Source organism: Nasonia vitripennis, chromosome 1 (genome assembly GCF_009193385.2).
Source record: "Nasonia vitripennis strain AsymCx chromosome 1, Nvit_psr_1.1, whole genome shotgun sequence".
NCBI lineage: Eukaryota > Metazoa > Arthropoda > Insecta > Hymenoptera > Pteromalidae > Nasonia > Nasonia vitripennis.
This window is the reverse complement of record NC_045757.1, coordinates 22,633,087-22,654,940: the sequence shown is the minus strand read 5'-3', so window position 1 is coordinate 22,654,940 and position 21,854 is coordinate 22,633,087. Positions and strand designations below refer to the sequence as shown.

General features: G+C 51.8%; 1 protein-coding gene across 4 annotated transcripts in view; it reads right to left on the bottom strand.

The window, feature by feature from the left end:
* LOC100114171 (insulin-like growth factor 2 mRNA-binding protein 3) overlaps positions 1-21,854 on the bottom strand; it is a 58,460-nt gene that overhangs the window by 35,519 nt on the left and 1,087 nt on the right. For 2 of the 4 annotated variants that reach the window (XM_031930444.2, XM_016989097.3), the window contains exons 2-3: positions 11,036-11,099; positions 4,871-4,927 (exon numbers count right to left, since the gene is read on the bottom strand). In XM_031930444.2, the coding sequence (XP_031786304.1) occupies positions 4,871-4,927; positions 11,036-11,099 (121 nt within the window). The remainder of the gene's footprint in view (positions 1-4,870; positions 4,928-11,035; positions 11,100-21,854) is intronic. The other 2 variants (XM_031930446.2, XM_016989098.3) reach the window with 1 other exon arrangement.

Sequence of the window (21,854 nt, the reverse complement as noted above, 5' to 3'; positions counted from 1 at the left end):
GTCGGTCAAGTGTAGCAGGGCCGATAGACCGGCTGCGTAGAGTTCGAGGAGAGAGGGCCGGGCCACCTGGCGGACGCCGGTAGGTACTAGCGGGCCTCGTTTCATACTGGTTCTTCCGGGTGTGGAAGATTTTTCTGTGTTATTTTTTTTCTTTCTTGTCCCCGAGCCGGAAGACTAGGCCGCGCTTCTCTCTCTCTCTCTCTCTCTCTCTCTCTCTCTCTCTCTCATTCGTTTGGTCTCTTGTAAAAAATACAGCAGCATCGGCTTTTGTTGTTGAGGACGGCCTGAATATTGTAGCTCGTATCTGATTTCGATACGGAAATAACGTGTCGATTCGACGTCGCGAGATAAGGGGACTTTGAGCCGGCCGATGATGAGAACTTTTTATTAAGTTCGAAGCCGAAAGGAGAACGCTAAATTGAGATGGTCAATGAACCTTTTGCCGAATAGAACATCGTGCCTACTACGCGCATGAGTCACGCGTGAAATAAAGCGGTTATGTAATCCCTTATCTGAATAGCAATCGGCGTATTGTTCTATTTTTTTTCTTTCTTCATAACAGCTCCGAGTCGGTGTTTCAAAGACGCAGAAAAACAACGTCGACGTCGCTAGGTATGTTTAAGAAGCCACGAGACGCAGCCTTACAACATTTCATTGTAGCTAGGCGAGCTTGGAGGAAGCGGAAAAGCGGCTGGCAGTGGTGCGGGAGTCGTATAGATTCTAGGCGACAGATGTCTCGCCGTCAATGGACGCTAGGCGAGGGTTCGCTGCTCTGTCGCTCGGCCTTATGAAAGAGCAGGCTTGTTCGTTTCTATAAAAGCGATGAGCCGCTCTTTTTCTCTCTCTCTCTCTCTCTCTCTCTCTCTCTCTCTCCTTCTTTCGTGGGTCTCCTTTGTTATTGCCGGTGACCTGATTCCAAGTGAGAGAGAAGAAGAGATAGACTAGCCAAGGATCCTCGGGTGACGGGGGTTTCTCGAACGATCCACGAGACGGCACGGTGTGATGCGACTATAATTTTCGGAGCCGAGCGCGATTTTAGTGTCTCGGAGGAAACTTTTTCGGATTGAAACTTGGCGCGCGCTTCGGAATTAATTGCACGGCCTCCCATTGAACAGTCCAGAGGTTCGGCCGGACTTCTTTGAAATCTATATTTTTCCATCTGCTTAGCATGATTGACGGGGACGGCAAACGGTCCGAATTGGGCTTAACTAGGCTAATTTCACCCTCAAATATTGATGTGCTTCGGCTAACGAATAGTGATTTTCTCCGAAAGCTTCCGAGAAAAACATCAGGCTGACTCTGTGTACGCGATCGAAACTTTACGAATTGGCTCCACTGGCACCGAAGTTGAATGAACCCATTTAGATCCAGTTTGTCGTGATAACGGTTACACTCATAGCTCTGACGAGCATTTGCCGCGTAAACATTTCGAATCGAGTCGCCGTGGCCGTTGCATAACTTGGCCCCAGATCGTTAACACAGGCAGCGCCAAACGACGCAGCAGCTCATTTCGAGTGGGCATTCTCCCGAAATTCCCCCCAGAAACGAAGGAAAAAATCGACAAAGAGAAAGGAGCTCCGTCCACGAAACCTTGGCCGCTCGATAGACCAACGGCGGCGTCCATCGATATACAAGTATTTCGAAAGGAACTCGCGATCCTTTCCTAGAATCCGCGCGAGTAGCCGGCAGTGCGCGTTCGCCATCGTCGCAGCCTCGGAACCCGAATCACGTGTGTGTTCATTACATTGCGCGAGCTCTTTTCGAAACGCCTCTCCGCGCGAACGAGGACACGAACGAGAGAAAGTTTGCAGCAGGAGTCGGGATGGCGCTTCTTGAATTTTTCGATTTTCGAAGTCGACATAAGTCCGCTGGTCGTGCAAATGCTTTCGACGCGGTTTTTCTTCGAACGAGCCCCGAAGCCCGTCAACTGGAACGACTAATTTACGTATATATAGGCGCGGAGGCGAATCATTGACTCGATGAATACGACCTTGTTCGCTGAAGCGCCCGAATCCTCTTGTGATTATCTTGTCAAGCGGCCCAAACTCTGTATGCCCGCGCAGCCTCGAGAGTGCATCGAGGCTATTATTAACGATTAATAACGCGGCACGTCGCCGCGCTTGCAAAATTTCAACAGTCGAGAGCAGCGCAGAGAGCGCGTTTTTCCCGAGCCGACTCGTCCCTCTCTCGGCATACGACACGAGAACGAGCAACAGAGGATTTCGCTAAAAAGCCTTTTCACGCTCGGCGAGATGGATAATCGATTGGCGGCAGAGTTGGCGGCCCGTCGTACTTACTTACTTACTACGTATTTTATGCTGCAAAGCAAACGATGACACAAAGCCGGTGCAGAGAGCCTTGCAGCGATGGGGGGGGGGGGGGGAAAGTTCGCGCGAACTTTTCGTCGGCGCTCGCTGGCTCTGCGGCCGCCGAGTGACCCCGATGTTACGCCCGACTCGCGACAAAAGAACGCCGTTCACACGACGTGTACAACGCATCGATCGAAGCCAAAGTCCCAATGTATGGCGCAGCGGCGCAAACAGTCTCGGCCGAAAGCGAAAGGAGAAGCGACCCGGCGAAAAACGTACGCGGGGGACAAAGGTCGCGAGGAAAGGGAAAGCGGCGGCCGCCGAGGGCTGGCAGAACTCCGCGGTTAGGGGAGGGGTGAGGGATCGCGCGGGAGATAAGGTGCGCGCGGGGGGTGGAGTGCCGAGCCCTGGAAAAGTGAGAAGAAAAGAGAAGCGAAGGGGAGAGACAAACTCTCTGGGGCAGAGACAAAGAGAAATGGAAAGTGCGAGTGGGCATAAGAGCGAGAGATAAGAGATTGGGCGAGCGACTCGCATACTCGCGCAGGAGTTGAAGGAGTGATCAAAGGATGAATGGGGAAAAAAAAAAGAAAAAAGGACGAACGGCAAGTATATAAACTTCGACGCCGTGTAAATTTCAATTATTTTCCGCAGGGCGCAGTAGACGGTAAGAATTTCAACGCGGGGGCAAACGAATCGTAAAATTACAAGTGCCGAGAGCGAGATCGAAGTAGCTGCTGAAAGAGCCGAAGGACGACGCCGAGGGCGTACGCGGCCGTTGGCATTGCGTGGGGGCGCGTTGCGAGCCGAGAAAGAATCGATAGCGAGCATTGCGGGCCACGCAGAGCTGCGTGTAGCTTATATACACAGAACACTCGACACCCCTTCTCGAGTTTTTGCGTTCGACTAGTTTTTCATGCTGGCTATGGGCTGTGGCTGAACCTCGTTTTAGCGGACCAAGTATTGTTTTTATCGACGTTTTATCGAGCCTATAGCTTCCCTGATGTTCGTTTCAATCACCTTCCGTAAGTGTCTTGAGCAATTTAAAAATTGTTCTGCTGACTAACTGCGTTAAGGGGATCCCTGGTAGAGATGTTGACGATAATATTTCCAGAAATAGGCAAGATTTGTAGGAACTGGGTAGATTCCAGTCGCAACATATCGGTAGAAATCCCACCTAAAATGACATGAATTCTGGAATATTTCTAGCCAGATCTGCTAGAAGTCGTCTGCAAGAGTCGCGGCTACACAACATAACCTTGCTTTTTTGCTTTTTTTTATGGTTCGCAGGATTTGGATGTGCGACCGACCTTTAATTCGCGTGCATACATAATATACGTGTATCACTAATACACCTTTGAATAATATTATACAAATATAATAAGCCACAATTACAAACAGTTACCAAAACATAGCCTTTCTTGCACCCCGGGTAATTCATTACCTGGCCGAGCTAACATTATTAGCATAACAAAAATGCGTTCAAAACGAGAATTTTCGGTTTTTCGTTTCGAACGCATTTTTGAACAATTTCACTCTGTTTCAAATAGCTCGCATTTTTTATAGGGACGGTCATTTCCGACATTTTTTTTAAATTCAAGATCTCGGGCTAAGCTATTCAGTAATACCGGAAAAAATAATGTTAGCTCTGCCGCAGGTAATGAATTACCCGGGGCGCAATAAAGGCTATTTTTTTGGTAACTATTTGTAATTGTGGCTTATTATATTTGTTATAATATTATTCATAGGTGTATCAGTGGTCATGCGCATCAAAAGGTTATAAAATATACGTTAGTGGTCGATCCGAGTTATCGGCGAGATTTCTCGAGTATTTCTAGTCGGGATTCTACCGAATGAATCTGCCGAGCCGCTAGGATATTGACTGGTTCAACCAGCCAAATTTCTACCAGGGATGTCGTTTCAAAAAACGCTGTTTTTCTATTACATAAAACTTTTTTAATAAAGTTTGCAAATGAAAAACCGAGTCTGTAGCCCCGTAGTGTTAAATTTAATAAATCGTTCTACCAAAAGAAAAATTCGATCGGACTTTCTGTTTTTCTAGAAGTTTGGAAATACAAAATACCCCGTGGCGTATTTACGAAGCTTTTGGGACGACAGCCTCTTATAAGTCAATCGCAATACGGAGCCATTACCTGTCGTCGCTAGACAGAACTTGCTCATCTGTCAAAGTAAATAACCTCGCTGCGCATGACATAATTATCGAGGTCGTTACAGAGCCGCGGCAAACAGTCTGTGCAATTAGTGAAAAAGAAGCTTGTGAAAATTAGTCGCATACAAAATACATATGCAATGCCTCGTTAGCATACACACTCGGCTAAATGATTTGAGGAAGATAAGGAAGGAAAGCCCGCGAGGGTAGGGGATGAATTAGATAGGCGGTGCGCGGGCGCTGGCATAACGCGATTAGTTTGCGCGCGGTAACGGGAAAGTGGATTAGTGCGAGCGCGAGAAGCGGGCCAAATTTTGAGAGGCAAAGTGACTGAGTGACTGAGTGACTGAGTGAGTGAGTGAGATAGGAGGAGATATTGAGGATGGCGACTTACCTCCAGCCGTTGCCGATCCGGTCGACCGGCGAGTCTGGAAGGGCGGTGTTGCTACCCCTGCAAGCAGGAAAATACATTTTTAAGGGATTATAGGAAATCAGGATTTTAGGAGGATGCTTTTTCTGTACCCTGGACGTGCCGTCTTATGCTCTACAATGCTCGTCGTTGGTGAACGTTATCAAATTCCTTTTTCGTTCGAGCCTATAATTAGTACGAATCCCCGCTTGTTTCTGATTTGGCACCATGAGCTTTCGCTCAAAGAATATAATTTAAGCTTATGATTTGAGCTTTTCCGCAGAAAGCATATAAACCTTTTCTAACAAGATGCAGAATGCTCAGTATAGCATAAGTCTGAAACAACGACAACAAGTATGCCCGGTGCCTCTGCTTTCAACCCCCTTCCTCGTTTGCAGTAATTATAGGTCGCACTTTAAAAATCTCGTAACGAGCGTCAAAGAATAAAATTAAAATCCTTAGCTCCCTTTCCTAGTTGAGTCATGGACATCCACCGTCAAAAGAAATAACAAAAGAAAATTGATAATTATTTTAACAAAGACGTTTAAACGTGCGTACCGAAACAAAAGTGTAGATTTTCAATCATACCTTTTCTCCAAAAGTCAATTCTTAACAATAACAATTTTAAATACGTAAGATGTTGTAAACGGACGGTTTTGAATGTTAATGAAGACAGAATCATCACACATACTCGCGTGTAAGAAACAAATCCCATGTTCCGCGTTGAAGAAGAAAAAATAATGTATGATTTCATTATAAATTATAATGATCCAGATCTTCACATTATCTAGTTAAAATTTGTTAACGAACAACGGCTCGAGAAGACGGATTATATTATTATAAATGGAAAAAATTAAAAAGCATTTAAACCTGGCTACTACTTCCAATGCATGCTCAAAAACCGCCCAAGTCTTTAGCAGCTACACTACTACACGCGAAATTTTTTCGAAAAATGTAAAGCTGCAAGGCGATGATGTTCCAGATAGCGTATCTCGCATACATAATTATTAATTACTCAATAAACGGCGACGTACAACACGATCTTAATAATTTCAATAAGCGCGCAGATAGGCATCGCCCGCAGCAGCAGTAGCAGCAGCAGCAGCAGCAGCAGCAGGTGCGCAGAGTGTGCCAAAACTCGCGTCAGTGCATCGGCCACGCGCGCGTGCAGGACGAGATTGGCAGCGGAAAATCGCGGCCAACCGCGCGATAGAGCTCCGAAGTACTTGTTCATCGCGCTGTCGCGAATAATTGCACGTCAGCGCCGATTCATTAGGGATCAGGAAATTGGACGACATGGAATTAAGCGACACCTGCTCGGGCCCTCTTTCGCTCTCGCTACCTCTTCATTAATTTTCCCTCGTACCTTTGCAAACGCACCACGAGTCACTTTTAATTACGGCTGGTGATGCTCCGAACGCGGTTACCGTATCATTAAATACCCCGATCGCGGAGTAAGGTTTTTATTTATATTAGGTAGGAGCGGCGACTTTTACATCGGCCCAGCCGAGAAACAAAGCGCGTCAGAGGCGTACGTACTCCATCATCGTAATCCGCTTTGAAAGTGAAGAGCGAAAATCCCGGAGAGAGAGAGAGAGTAACGTCTCTAATTACGCGGCTCCTGCAACGTGCCAAAACAGCCCGAGGTCTCGAAGCACGCCTCTCGTACGACTGCGTTTCGCGATTCCTCGAGGGCCCACGCTTTGTGCTGCTGCTGCTGCTGCTGCTGCTGGTCCTTCGCCGACCTTGAAAAATGAAGGCGATTAGGAGCGGATGAGGAAGAGGGAGCAGGACAGCTGCAGCTCGTGCCTCGTGCGCTTTATCTCTGCTCTCGATCGCGATTCCTAAGCCCCTCCTCGCGCACACATGTGAGAGAGAGAGAGAGAGAGAGAGAGAGAGAGAGGAGAGCCCGATGCGATGTCTGTTGCGAAGATACTTTGAGCAAACAGAGAGGCAGGGAATTGTGCGAAAAGGAAAGGCGCGCGATTAGGAAGAAAAGAGAAGGTTGCCGAGATCCAGTTGGATGTTTGCACTGGCCTCTCTTCACGCGTCAACTAGCCCTCGCGCGCGGCGCAGGATCATCTAATAATCTCCCTTTTTGCGCGAGCGCGCGCGTAGGAAAACATCGCGCGCCGCTCCGACTGAAAGAGAGATCCCAATCTCCGCGCGCGGAACCAGTAACCTACATAGTACATACACTGCAGCCCAGTATAAAGGAGAGACGAGTGGAGCACAAAGCTGCCCGGAGAAAGAGAGGACGCGATAGTTCATCGCCGGATACCGCTATCGCGGTATAATGGACTGCGAGCCATGTTTATAATGCGCACTTGAGAGACTGTCCTCTCTCTCTCTCTCTCTCTCTCTCTCTCTCTCTCTCTCTCTCTCTCTCTCCGCCGAGGTAGAAACTAATACAGGGAGGGTCAGAGAGAGAGAGAGAGAGAGAGAGCCGAACGGTTTTGTCCCCTTGGCGCCTGCTGCTGCCGCTCTCTCTCTCTCTCTCTCTGTATGTGTCCGACTTTCCTTGGGAGTTTGCATCGTTAATTTCGCCACTGCCGCTGCTGCTACTTCAGGTGTTCGCCTGCGATACGGGACTATCTCAGCTGCGCTAGCCGCCGCGGTCTATTATTGCTCGGCGAGTTTTCGAGAAGCTAGACGTGGAAGGAGCCTGGGATCCTGCTTCCCTGTCTCGAAGCGCCAAGATCTTTCGACGCCGATAGCGGAAATCCAGTTAACTTGGCCAACAGCCTGCGTTTCATACTATCATACAACGAGATCTTATACAAGTGGGGGGCTGTACGAGGGAGTTTCAAGCCGAATACTCTATAAATCGGGATTCTCGAAAAAAGAAAAAAAAAAGAAAAAAAAACGGAAATAAAACGATCTTGCGGCACGCCGTTGTATGTAAATCTCCCAATCGCGGAGTCCCTCGTGCAGCGCACTCGTCATTTGCACCTCTTGCTCTCGCTCACCAGCTCACGCTCAGTTAAGCGAAGCACCTTGTCATCCTCCTCGTCGTCTCTTTTATGCGCGCACGCGTATAACACACGCAGTTCGCAGGTCCTGCATATGTACGCGCAACAAGTGCAACGCTCGACGTGCTGCATCTCGCGTCTCACTCCTCGTTATACGGTCGCTTTGGAATTTCAAAAGCGGGATTTCGAATGCATCGGGGTAGGGATTTAAGGAACGTTAACGCCTGACACATATCTCGATTTTTGTTCGGGATATTTTGATTGCCTTCGATTAATGTCTTATTAACGCAACTTTTTATTACAGTCATTTCGTTTGTAATCATGCGCTTTTTACTATACAGCGATGAGCTTGACTGAATATCGAGTAAGAAATGGTCAAGCAGTAAAGGTCCAACAAAAGACGGCTTCTAATAATTAATATTAATTTTGATTTCAAAAGGTCCGAAATTCCAATATAATATCATTTTTTTAAGCTACAAGGCGTCACAGGCATAAAACCGGCTTTACCGTGAATACGCTTTTTCAGTTAAGATCATAATAATACCTCGAGGATAATTCGCTGTACACGGATTGTGAATGCAATGCAATTTGCGTTGCACTGCAGCGTGCAGTTAAGGAGGAGAAAGAAGCAAAAATGCAAAAAGTATCTGCCAGCCGGCGCTGCATGGCAGTGTAGCTCCTTTGCTTCTGCTTCGAATGAAAGCTCATTACAAAGTAAAAGCGAAGAAGCTATATAGCATATGTCGAGTGACTCAAAGTTTGCAGCGGGTGTAATTGGCTCGGCCGGCAGTCGATTTGAAATTCGCTACAGAGAGAGAGAGAGAGAGAGAGAGAGAGAGAGAGAGAGAAGCGCCGCTTGCCAGGCGCACAACATAATCCCGCGCGGCGTCGGCATCAGCACGCGATCCCGCAACAATGCGGCGGCGGCGGTGCAACAAGTGCATGCACTTTGCCACAAGCGAGCCGGGAAAGAGAGCAAAAGTAGCGCCGCCGCCGTCGACAGAGGAAGTGGGGAGACGAGGACCAGACGAATAAACAGGATAAACAGGGGAGGAGTTGCAGCCGGTGGGGGCAGAGGAAGGGGGTGAAGAGCCAAAGCCGCGAGCACGAGAAAAAGAGAGAAAAACAGAAGAGCCGCCGCCGGCTGGTGGGGAGCTGCACACGAGACCGGCGCGTGCCGCATGCAACGCTTTTCGCATGCAGTCGGGATGCACTTTGTCTCGCTCTTCCTCCTCTTCCCTGCTTCGCCGCGCTCCTTCGACTTGGCACTTCCAACTTCGAAGCTCGCCTCTTGCTCGCAAACAACTACAATGCGCGCAGGTCTCTTTGCAGATGCACTTGTTGCGCTCGCTGTACGGGTCACAAAGCATGCAAGCACACGCAAACAAGACACTCGCAAACTGGAATGCAGCCGGACCGGCGGTGCATCGCAGGGAAGAAGGGTTGCAGCGGCAGCGCGCTCGTGGAAGGGGGCGAGAGCGAGATTTGCGGCCACTGCAATCAGACTCTCGCTCCCCCCCCCCCCCCCCCTTGTGATGCTAATGAGCCGAAAGTGCACGCGCGCCGCGCCCGATGATATCCGCTCAGCGTAATCGCTACCGCAGGGGAGGGGCTGGCTTCTGCTACGTATCGAGAACTCGTTTCCACGCCGTTTTCCGAGCTCCATTAATCTCTCGTTTGACCTCCGCGCGTTTGGGCTAGCTGCGGCCGCATTGTGTCGTGTCGCTGTCGCGCGGACTCTGCGGTCGTTTTGTCTCCCGAGGAGCCGCGTGCGTAAGCAGCCGATGCAGCGAATAAAGCGACCCACGTCCGTCCTCGCCGCTAATTACGCGCCCCAATTGATACCGCTCAATGCGAGCGTCGTTCAATACCGCATTTACTCGTGGAGCTGCCTATTGACGCGCTATTCGACGATGCTAACGTCGGCCCGTAATCGAGGCGGAATCGAGGCGGAATCGCAAAAACTCCCTAATTTCCGAGCGCGCGCCCGTAATTCCATGCCATCTTCCCTGAAAGCCCGACATTTCCGGGCCTTCAATTCGGAGCTGCATCCGCGAGCGCATCGGCAGTGACAACAACGTGACAACAACAATGAGGCCGAGTAGGCGCGTAATTACAGGCTGCGCCGAGCTGTTTTCGGGCTGCTCCTTTTTGTTTATGCAACGCGTGCGGTCATTTTGCGCGCGCCTACTCGGCCTCGGCCACATGTGCGCTTACTTTTTCCGCTCGGAGCAGCCGTTGCGTACGCGTCGTGCTGATTGACGGCGGCGGAATAACGATAAATCGCGCGCTTCGGGATGGAAATCGCTCGCGACAGTTGCTCGAATTGTATCGTTACGTACGTAAAAGGTATATTCACTCCGAGCTTTTGCATGCAAAGTAATTTTATAGCCATAAAACTGGTTCCCATCGCGCACATAATGCGCCGAGCCTCAAGGGGTTGAGAGCTTGCCCCAGCAGAAACTGCAAATATAATATAATCGTGTAAAAGTTAAAATTTTCCCCCAACTTTTGTTTTTTAACATAAGCGCGAAATCAATGTAGCTGCTTTGCGCTCCGACAAGTTTACCGGAGAAGCTTTCGAGTTGTTCCAAGTATGCAAACCAATAAACGCGCGAACGCGAAAGGAAGTTATAATATGCAACAGGTCGAGTCCGCTGCATCGCGCGAGGCTCATAGAATACGAGTATCCAGCGGCGCTTGATCGTCCGGTATGTGTATATCCGCACATTAAACATTGTACCGCCGCTCGCGATACGAAACTTTGTCTCGGATCGGAGCGCGCGTGCAAATGATGCAGCTAGTTAAGGAACAATCGCCGGCGCAGAACGGAAAAAAGCCCGGGAGAAAAAGAAAAGACGGGCGGCGAGAGCGAGCGGCATTGTCGAAATTCAAGGGGCGCAACTCGCCGCGCCGAGGGAACTAGTTTTAACGTTCGCACACCAGTTTCTCTCTCCCTCTTTCTACCTGCTGTTCTTACCCTCTTTCCCTTTGACTCGCTGTGCGTGTGTGCGGATCCTCTCTCGAAAAATCGAGGCTCGGCCATGCAACCGTAAAACCATAAAGCCGACCGAGCTCGTTGCGGCTCGCAACGCCTCGCAAGCTCGCGGCGGGGACGCGGATCCGCGATCGGCAGGAAGAAAGCTCTGTATAGTCTGCATAAAGGCGTGGAACTTACCGTTTCTTCGTGGTGCTGGCCACCGAGGGTTCTACGACCAGAGCCGATCCCAACAGCAAGTAGCCTGCAACAGAAATCGACGGTTCCTCGTTAGATTCCGGTGCGAGGAGGGAGAGGGAAAAATACGAGGGAAAAATACGAGGGAAAAATACGAGGGAAAAATAGTAAGGCCGCAGCTCCTTACTCTTATTCCCATGGCATCGAATTCAGGAAGTCTTTCCCATGAAAAGCTCGGCACCGGTTATTCCGCTTCCGATAACCGTCGCCGGGCTGCAACGTCTTTTCGACTTCCGGGTGCGCGCGCGGAGCAGCTTCCGCGTAGGCTCCGGGGACGAACGGGAGGAACTGGTATAGGCATTAATAACGATCGGACGAGGGCTCCGACCGCGAAAGCGCCGCAGCAGCGCTATCATCGCGCCATTCACCGCTATTCTAACCAGGATCAAGAGTTTATGTGAACGCTGCCCGTCGCGGGCTCTCGCACTTCTGGATTTCGCCTAGGCCCCGCCCCTCTGCTCTACGACTATACACGTCCACCCTTGCTCTTCTCTATAATACCTTTTTTGCCCTCCTCGAGCCTCTAGTCCCCCCCCCCTCTCTCTCTCTCTGCCGTTTCCGACTTTTCCCCGCGAAGCGAAAGCCGTTACGCGCGATACCGCGAACCGCGAATATCGGGTTGGGCATCTGCGCGCGGAAAAGCACGCGCGCTTCCGAGAAAAACGAGTAGCCGTCTCGAGATAGTGTCCTTTTTCACGCGGACCTCCCCCCCTCGAGAGAGAGAGAGAGAGAGAGAGAGAGAGAGAGGCTGAGAGAGTTGCAGCAGCAGCAGGCTCTCGTCGAATTTCGTTCGAGTCCCATCTCTCGGATCTCGCCGATAGCCATCTCGAGAATAGCGCATTTCTTGAATGGCTCGCATAGAAGACGCTGAAGAGGAGGAGGAAGACAAAGGGGGGCAGTCGGACTGAACACTGGCACAATGAAGTTCGGCTAGAGCGAAGCGCGCATTTGAATTTGAATTGAATTCCAAGTTCGCAGCCCGGATTTTTCCCGGGCGCGTCGAAAAAGGGGCTTCCGTTTTGAATTTCAGCCCAGAAAGCGGGCATAATACGGTTTGAAGAATTTCGGAGCCGCGCGACAAACGGGTTCTCCGACGCCGCTCAAGTGAACTCCTCTCGCCCGTGCGACACGAGAAGCGCTGGATGCTTTAATAATTTCGATTGTTGCGCGCAGCCTCTCCGTGGAAACGTCAAGTTGGCTACACGTCAAGTGTATTATGCGCGAGACGCGTCCGCTGCATTGTCCGCCGGGGAGAGGAAGCTCCTGCTGGACGAGGCCGACCCCCCGACTTGGATCCACCGGTGCACCGCAGCATGAATTCGCGACAAAGTCGTGGAAACGCGGAAAACGGCGCGTAATCGGGGAAAGATGAGTTTTTCGAGATGCAAATCCGAGGTGCGCGCAGTCCCCCCGGGGCCGTCGGAAATTTATGTTAATACCGCGCTCGCGTTTTTTCCTTTCTTCGGCGCGCATATTTTGAGGCCGAGAAAAAAGCGGAGCGAGCTCCGTCTAACGACGCAACGTCCCATGAATTAGTAAACGAAGGAATAATCTCGCGGCGAACCTGTACTACATCCGCCCGGATTGCTAATCCTATTACGCGCGTCGTCCCTCCTCTCGTCACTTTTTCCTAGACGCAGGCAGCTTCGTGCGATACTCGTCGCGACGTAACGACGGCGTCGGCGACGCTGCACGCCTGCTATAGGCACAATGCGCGGATCTCGGCCGGCTCTCGAGTGGGGAGGCAGCTTGACCCCTGCTCGTAACGAGACGAAATCGAGCGCGAAATTTTGCGCCTCTCTCTCTCTCTCTCTCTCTCTCTCGTTATCCCTCAACAGCGACTGCTGTCATCCTCGTCTCGGCGCATAGATACCCACGAGTGAATTAGAATCTCGTTGACGCACTCTAGCGTGGTCGTTACGCCGGCCCGTCTCCTGCCCGCTTGTCATCGCCGAATTGGCTTTCGCGTGCGCACAATACGTGCGAAACCCGTTGTCGCGCATTGTGCTCGCGTAGAAACACTTGGGAATATTATTATCACTGCCGGGCGGCGATCGTCATCTCAATCGCGTTCCGGGTGCGCACTCGACGACGACGACGATCTGCCGGTCCGGCTTTTTTCTCTAAGCCTAGGCTCCGCTTTCCACCGCGGGCTTCGCAGCGTGTGCTCCGTGGCGTGATAGGCTCCAGTGCCGCGGATTGTTTTGATTCCGTCGCTGCGAAGGGGATTCCCGAGGAGCAGAAAAACAGAAAAACACTCTCTCCCGTGTAATTGCAATTGCGTCGAGCTCTCCAAAGATCCCGCGGGAAAGTCCGGTGAAGCAGCCGCAGTGCAGAAATTGAGAAACGCCGGCAGTTGCCATGCTAGGTTCTCTTCCCGTCCTCCCAGTCTCCTTCTCTCTCGCACACTTCCTCCTGCGGCCCCGGCGTCCTTCAGTCCTTCGCGCTCTTTCTAAGCCTCCGCACTACTACTACGGGGTCGCGTATACGTGTAAAATGCGTTGAGGGATTTGGTCAGTTTGACGGGGAAAGCGCGAGAGGGAAAGTCTTGTCGCGACGAAAACAATAGAGCGAGGAGCCGCGCAGCTGCGGAGGAAGAAGGCACGAGCTACTCTAGCACTGTTGACTGCTGAGAGAAGAGCCGGAGACCTGTTGTGCAGGAAATGCTACCGGAATAGCTGCGCCGTGGAAGGAAGGCAATAAATATTGTTACAGCGCGCGATCGGGCAATGTACACGATTGCACTTCGCGCGCAGGACGAGTTTGCGTATTCAAATGAAGAGGAGCAGGTTCACTCGCCAGGTTATATGATGACACATCGTCGCGGCGGCGATTCGGGCGACAAACGCGGATTGCGCAATCGCCCAGCCGTTTTCGTAGAGAGCTATATGATGGAAGCAAAAATCCTCGCTCCCGAAACTGAGCGCACAGCATGTGTGTGTAGGAATAGGTGTACGTACACGGGCAGGCAGAGACTGGGTTAGCAGGACCCTTCGCCGGGCGGACTGGCAACGCACACAGAGAGCGGATTGTTCCGCTAAACGAGGAGGACGGCAAGTGCCTTTATTGTGGGTCAGGCATACTGGGGCCTGCTTCAAGGTCCCCGCGCCGCCGCAGCCGCCAGCAGCCACCAGCAGCCTCCGAAAGAGTTACGCACGACGGCTGTAGCAGTTACGTCTCCCGAGTCATTTCCGGAACTCGCGTCTCGTTTATCAGTTGCGCAATTCTTCCTGCTGCTGCAGCAGGAGGCAACGAGGCGTTCGGCTCGAGCCCGCCGGAACTGGTTCCGCTCTCGCGCGTTCCAGTTGTCGACCGAAAGCCGCAGCATCGGCTGCGCCAATTAATATCGCCGAATATCGCCGAATCGGGGAATGGGTTCCCGACTTTTCCTCTTTGTTAGCGAGCGACGCACGGGAGGAGGAAAAAGTGGCACAGCAGAAGGCCACTCGAGGGCTTGATCGACGCGACAAATCCCTTCGCGCAGGACGCGGCGAATAAAATTAGAGCAGTTAGTCGGTTGGATGGCCCGCATGCGTGTGCGTGTGTGCGTCGTCTCGGCCGTGTTCCTTCGCCGGCGTATACCGACAAAAAGAGTAGAGAGCAGGAATCGCTTTTCGGGTTGGCAGGGTTGGCCTTGTGGCATACTTGCCTCCCTCCGCTCCCGTCCCTTCGCTTCGTTCTTCATCTTCTTCTCTCGCTGCCTCCCGTCCTTTGATTTTTGCTTAGAGCCTAGCTCGCTTACTTTTACGGGCTGCTCCCTACTCTCTCTCTCTCTCTCTCTCTCTCTCTCTCTCTCTCTCTCTCTCTCTCTCTCTCTCAGCGTGAGAGCGCGCGGACAATGAGAGCACGGCGAGCACAATGGGTCACTTTGCCGGGCTATAGGTTATGGAGTTTGCCGAGCCAAAAATACACACTGCGCGCGCTTGACCCACGCACCGGCGGCGAGCGTTAAGATAGCTCCTGTCACCGCGTGCTGCCACTGAATTTTTCAACCTCATTACCAAATGAACAATCGAGCGACGTGCAATTTCATTGAAGCAATTTGCCGGGGCTCATAATTTGGCGCAATAACCGACGAGGCGAGACCGAGAGCGACACGCTGTAATAACAGCCATTTTGGGAGCGCCGAAACTTTATTCTCGCCTAATTGCGCGACACCTCGGCCGCCGGGAGCTGACTGGCCGCTTGACCAGGTGTTTACTCAATCTTTTCCTCGCGAATCGTGTCAACAGGCAACTTAAAGTAATTTCTCGATCGGCGATGACGATGTCGAAGCGCTCTGCTGCCGACGCGGATAGCGATACAATATTTCGTGAAGAAGCGCGGCCTCAATGAAGCTCCTTGTCAGCGATAACGGACGCAGCTATGCGTAAGTTTTCGGTTGGGCCGCACGCACACACGATTACGGCCGCTCGTTTATAATTTCTGCGCGTTCCACGCGAGAAAAGAGAGACGGAGAGAGTTCTGCCCCCGGTGTACATAGAGCTAGACGAGGCGCGCGTGTGCGTGTGTGCGTGTGCGCGCGCATAGACACACGCGGCTGACTATCTAATCGAGCTAACGGTTCTGGCTGGGAATGTTTACGGCTATCCCCCTCAGCGTCTTTTGCCCGCGCGAAACCCTGCCGATGTGCTCGCTCGAGAGAGGGGGGGGGGGGAATGGACTGCGACGCGCAGAGGAAAAGCCAACAAGATTAGATCGTTGAGCGAAAAATATGCCAGCTAATTTTTATCGGATTACGTAATCGGCGAGCGAATAAATAAACTAGCCGGAGATTTGATTAGATCGAGATCTGCTAGGAGACCGAAAACTGCTGTCGCGGCAAAACCTTCCCAGTCCGTTCTCCTTCAAACTACTCCAGCTTTTTTCTGCGAACAACGCTCGCAGAGAGCAACAAAACAACGTTCCACCGCGGTCCTGAGGTATACGTATTTAATCGAATTTACGCATTAATTTTTCACATGATCCGATGAAAAATTGTCGAGAAATAATTTTGACGCGACGTGTATACGCGAGTATTACGCAACACACGCCGGGACCGAGGAATCTTAACGACCGCGCGGAGCCCCGAAACGGCAGCGTGTGCGAAGATCAAAGCCAAAAGGAAATATCCCCGCCGCCGCGGAGTTTTACGCGGTTTCTCTTATAGGTGTGTGTGTGTGTGTGTGTATATATATATATAGAGAGAGAGAGAGAGAGAGCGAGAGAAAGCTCGAGAAAAAGAAAAACATTGGCAGGTGCAGAGCGTTGCGACGCGAGTTTTATTTTCGCTGCGGTCGTATACATGAGGCCTGCAAGATCATCGACACCTGTCTAAGAGGCTCGGATTTCTCTCTATCGGGCAACGCAGCTTGCCCGAGAACCGAGAAAGGCTCTCTTATTATTTTCGCGGTAATGAGCGTGCGTGCGCAAGTTCATAAAAGTAGCGACTATCGCCCCGTCAGCACCTCGCACGAGCCATGAGTAAAACGCGCTCAAAGAGTTTCTCCAAATTTCGACGATTTCCGGAAAGGAATTATCGCAAATTGTTTCTAAGACCGCCGAGCGCACCGGATAGTTTTTGCGCTCCTCGGGCCAACGAGCGCTCTCACGCCTATCGAATAGCAAATCACATTACGCGAGAGTTTGTGAAGAAAAGTTGTTGTTCGCGCTCGTGCGGGCAAATCAGTGCCGTCTGCAGGGAGGTGTTGGGTAACGTCGACTCGCAGCCAGCTATACGTCTGCGCGCATACTCGTAACGTACTACGATACACGCCGGAGAGACAGAAAGAGAGCGCGACATTGGACCGTCGAAATACTAGCCAGCAGCGCAGTGTTGCTCGCCGGAAAGTCAATGGCCGCGTATCTAAAACAAACACGTGTCCCGCGCTCGCTCGCGTACACCAAGCTCTGTACTGGATTGCCGCGCGTTCTGACAAAGAAAATCTGCGGAGGTTCAGCATTTTTGCGTCCCGCGCGCTTTAAAAGTCTGTGTAGGCCTTTCCTTATCTGCGCGCACGCAGCCGAGAAAGAATGCTTCCACGCGAGCGTTTGAAAAAACGTGAGAGAGAGAGAGAGAGAGAGAGAGAGAGAGCGCTCATATGCAACGCTCTACATAATTAACTTACGCAAGACGGCGAAAACGTATCACGGCAGCTATCTTATCGTCGCGAGCGCTGCCCATGAAGCATCGGCTGACACAACTATCAATGCGGGCTCGAGATTAGATTCGATCCGGAATGGCAAATTTATCGATGTGCGCTGTTTCACCGGCGTGAAAATACGTCGCGGGAGAAAACAATTACAAAGAAAAAATAGCCAGCGCGGCGATACCGCTATCGTTTCCGCTGCTTCCGATTCCGCTCGAGCATCTTTTTTATATAAATAACACCACATACACCCACCCATTGATTGCGCATACTTCTGTTACACGTGCAGAGGAGGGAGCGCAGCATCGCAGCTATCTATAGATATCATTCCCCGTACACATATTCAGATACCCCCAAGGAAAATAATCGGCCTTAATACCTTCGAAATGTATTTTCGCGCGCACAAACAGCTCGGAACTGACAATGATTCGAAGGATTCGCTGGAGGCTCAAAGCGCGCACGCGGGGCCAGACTGAAGAAAAGGAACGAGGGCCAACACGACGCTGGCGACGCCACCCGCGCGCACTTTCCTCGTGCGCCGCCGTCGTTGTTTTCGCGCAGCCTCTTAATGGCGCGACTGATTCGAACTGGACGATCGTTCCGAGAAAGAAATAACGTCGCGAGTGTGCTACATGCTACATATAGCGCAAGCACAGAGCCTTTCCCAATCCCCCGTCTCCTCCGTCCCATCTCCCTTTATAATTCGCACAAACGGAAGTTTGCCGCGCGGTATGCGCAATAAAGCCGGCTCGCCCGCGCATCTTTCTCCTTTTCTCCCTCGTTCATCGCGCGACGCCTTCAGCGCTCTAAAGATAGCGCGCTTCCTTCCTCCTGGTGGCGAGCAGCTCTTCCCTTTTTTGCGACAGAAGTGTACGAGCGTCTCGCCGCGCGGATTTCTGGCTCTTCCTCTCGAGTGTGTTTCCTCGGGCAGCTCGCGGAATCTCGGCCTCGCTTGCTGACAGCCGCGGCGCGATAAATCAGCGCGACTGAAGAGGGTGACTAATTTTTTATTTCATTCGGATTATTACCACCTCGGTTTATAATTACACGAGCGACGAGAAGGAGCGCGTTTTTTCACGCGATTGTTGGCGGAGATTCCGATCGGAACTCGCAGCTGTCCGCTCTGGGGCTTTTCGCGAATCGGCGTAAAGCAGCGCGTCACCGTGACTCGGAAGATAAAGCCACTGCAACTGCTGATGCGACAATGACGCACGGAAAAGTTTCACCTGCAGTCCCCCGCCCTCGGCGATTTAATCAAGCCGCGCTGCTTTTTCGCGGCCCGTAATTCCGTAATCGACGTCGTGCGTCACGCGGCAGGAATTTCTTAATTTCCCTCCGTGAAATGTTTCGCTCGGGGCAATTAAAACGCGCCGTAATGTCGTTTTGATACCTGCAGATGCAGCTGTCGGTGGCCGCGAGAATCGGAAAGCTTTTTCCGCGCCGATCGCGTGCGCGCAGGCCCGGGACGCGGCTTCCCCGAAAACTCATCTGCGTACATCCGCCGGCGATCGCAAAAGGAGGATTTGCGCGAGAGGGCAGGTGCTACATGCGCAGGAGCGGCCCGACACGCGACAAATCGAGCCAGTCAGTCGTCGATAATTGGGGGAGCGGAGGTGACGAAAAAGCCGTGCGCCGCTTGTCAATTATCCGGCACCGCGGAACAGAGAGAGAGAGAGAGAGAGAGAGAGAGAGAGAGAGAGAGAGAGAGAGAGAGAGGCGAGCGTTATTGCACCTTGTTTATGTCTTCGGCGAGGCCTTTAAGAGGCGCGCCTTTTTGCGGCTCCGCTATTAGAGAGCGGCGCGAGTACTTCTCTTCCCTCCCGGTGCGTCTCGTTGCTGCCGCCTGCGCGAGGAGGGCTCAACCCCTTTTTCGGCTAATAAGCCTTTTTCAAGGGCTCTTAATTTTTTACGCGGCTCCTGTGCGCGACGATCGTGCGGTCGGCTGCGCGCATTGCAACGCATTGACCCTTTCCGAAGTCGTTGTCGCGCTGTCACTGAGCTTCGATCGACTCGACCAGGAGGTTCACACACGAATTCGTCACGTTCGAGGAAGAGGGACAATCGGAGGCTGCGAGCTTTCCCATCAGAGTGAAGCGAGTCTAGGAAAAAAAGTAGGCGCACATGAATTCCTCGCGCATAAATCAGTCGCGCGGGGCCATATAAGTCGGCTAGGCATCCCGTAAACGCATAATATATAACGCCCGTATTAATTCAAAGGCTGTACTCGGTATTTATATGTAGATGGTTGGCGCGCAGGTATATACGTGTCTCGGCCTGACCGCACGCATGTGTATGTGTGCACACGATCGTACTCTGCGGCGTGCACCGAAGGCGCGCCAGTGTCGCGTACGACTCTCGAGCTCTATACGAGGGGTCGGGAGAGCACGCCGACACTTATCGGACATGCTCGAGGAAATTATGCCAATGAACTTTGAACAGGGCCTTGCCCGTCGGAATGAGAGCTATATATTACACACGATGTATTACGCACCTACATCAGGTTTGAACGTTTCTGTCCGCAGAAATAGCGCCGATTCCGAGTGGATCGGAACCGCCCGGCAGCCGACCGCGAGACGAGTACCGCGTGGGAAGGGCGTTCCGAGGAGAGCGAAAGTGCAGCCCAACACATGCCGGCGGAGTCTAACCTCTCTATAAACCGACCAAACTAGTTTACTTCCCCCGCGAGCGGGCGGAGGAAGCGATTCTTTTGATACGCTCGTCTTCTAACGCTATACGCTTACTAGCTCGACGACCTTACACTTCGTATCGTGACTCAGCGATTCTCCGAAGCTTTCGAGAACGACTTTTTTTGTCGCGGATACTCGCCCACCCGATGTCATACAATTGAATAAATGTTTCACACACACACACATGTATATCGCAAATAAGCATTGAATTACCATCGTTTAAATAGCATGTATAGCGCGTAAATGTCATCCACCAGAATTTTTGCGTTCAAGCGAGATTTGCAAGCGGTGCGAGTGTAATCAGCTGCTCCTTGTGTATCAGCGACGGCGTCGCGCTAGAAGCATGTAATAAAGCATGGGAAAAGCAAATTTGATCAAAAGCAGCAGAGGCGACCAGGAGAGGGGTATCTGGGTTTGCTTGTATTCGTGTATTTTTTTTTTTTATTAAAGCTCATTCTGGAATTTATTGCACTTATATAACGATTGATACAGCACATCGTCGATATTACTCCACAGGCTATCTCCTGCAGCCGCCGTTTATTTTAGGTATGAAGTCATTACGAGCGCACTCGATAACCTTAATCAATGTTTTGCTTTGTCTGCTCGGGCGACTTTTACCTTTATTCTTTCGTGATACATCATAATCTACGTTTACAATTCTAAATTGAGTGTCGGAAATTGGGAGTGAACGAGAAGGGACGAGGATGGTTCAGGGAAAGTGAGATGAAAGCCCAAAGTAGGTAAGGGTCGGGTACTTCGAGACCGGGCCTCGCGCAGAATTCCGCAAAAATCGAGCACGCATAAGCATAAATATAGATAGAGTGCAGCGCAGCAGCACGCGAACGGAGGCGCGCTCGCCGTCATAATCGCCTCGATTACCAGCCGCACCGGAGGCAGAGAGACGCGGAGCGGAGAAAAAGCGCGAGCGCAAACTAAACGGGAGAGAAGGAAAAAAAGAACGAAGCGTGACCTTGCCCGGCAGCGGCGCCATGTTGGACGTGCGCGCGCGCGCGCGCGTGGGACTCGAGTCTCGGGCGTATGAGTGTATAAGTATACCACGTGTTCCGGCGAACCGCGCGAGATTACTTCGCTCAGTCGACTATGTAGTACACCGACATTGTGTGCGTGTGTGCATACCCGCGGAGAGAAGTCCGAAACGAGTTTCTCGCCGGCTCGTCCTTCTAGCTCTCTCCGGCAAAATATGTATACAAGCCGCTCTATGCGCGGCTCTGATATTTTTGCATTCCCCGGGCTCCGGAAAAACGCGCGCGAGTAAGAGAGAAACGTCTCCGCGGCGGAAAAATTCGCGCGCGATATGCTCGAGAGCGAATTCGTGAATGGAAATGTACGTTGCGCCGGTGGCGGCAGCTATCGCTCCTTCCCTCTCGCGCGCTCTTTCGTTCGGCCGCTGCTCACACTCTCGTAGAGCTCTTTTTCGGCAGAAACAATTTCGAGGCCACGCCAGCCAGTGGCTCTCAGCCGCGTCTATCGCGAATTCGCACGCGCCGACGTCTACCGAGAAGCTCTGATAAAATTAGTTCGGCGGGAGATAAGCCGCGATAAGGTCTGGACTGGCTCGAAAGCTCGTCGGCTGGAGGGCTACAGGCGGAAAATGCAGAAGCGTGGCGGGCGGGGGGCTGTGGGGCTGTGGGCGGGGTGGGGTGGGGGGGGGGGGGAGAAAAAGCAGGTGCGGCAACAAAACAGAAAAAAAAACAAAATAAAAGCCAAAAGCAAAAGTAAAGCGTGTAAGCAAAAATGATAAACAAAGTACAAAGCAAGCTCGGCGAGCAGCAGCTGGCATCTCCGTATCTCGTGCAGCAGCCGCGCACGCACGTGCGCGTCTCTCCTCTCTCTGGGTGCCGGTCCGGCGACTGGCGAGCAGTAGGTGGTAGGGGGAGTGCGGGCAGATCGGCACCGGTATATTAAGCACTAAGCGAGCGAGGATTT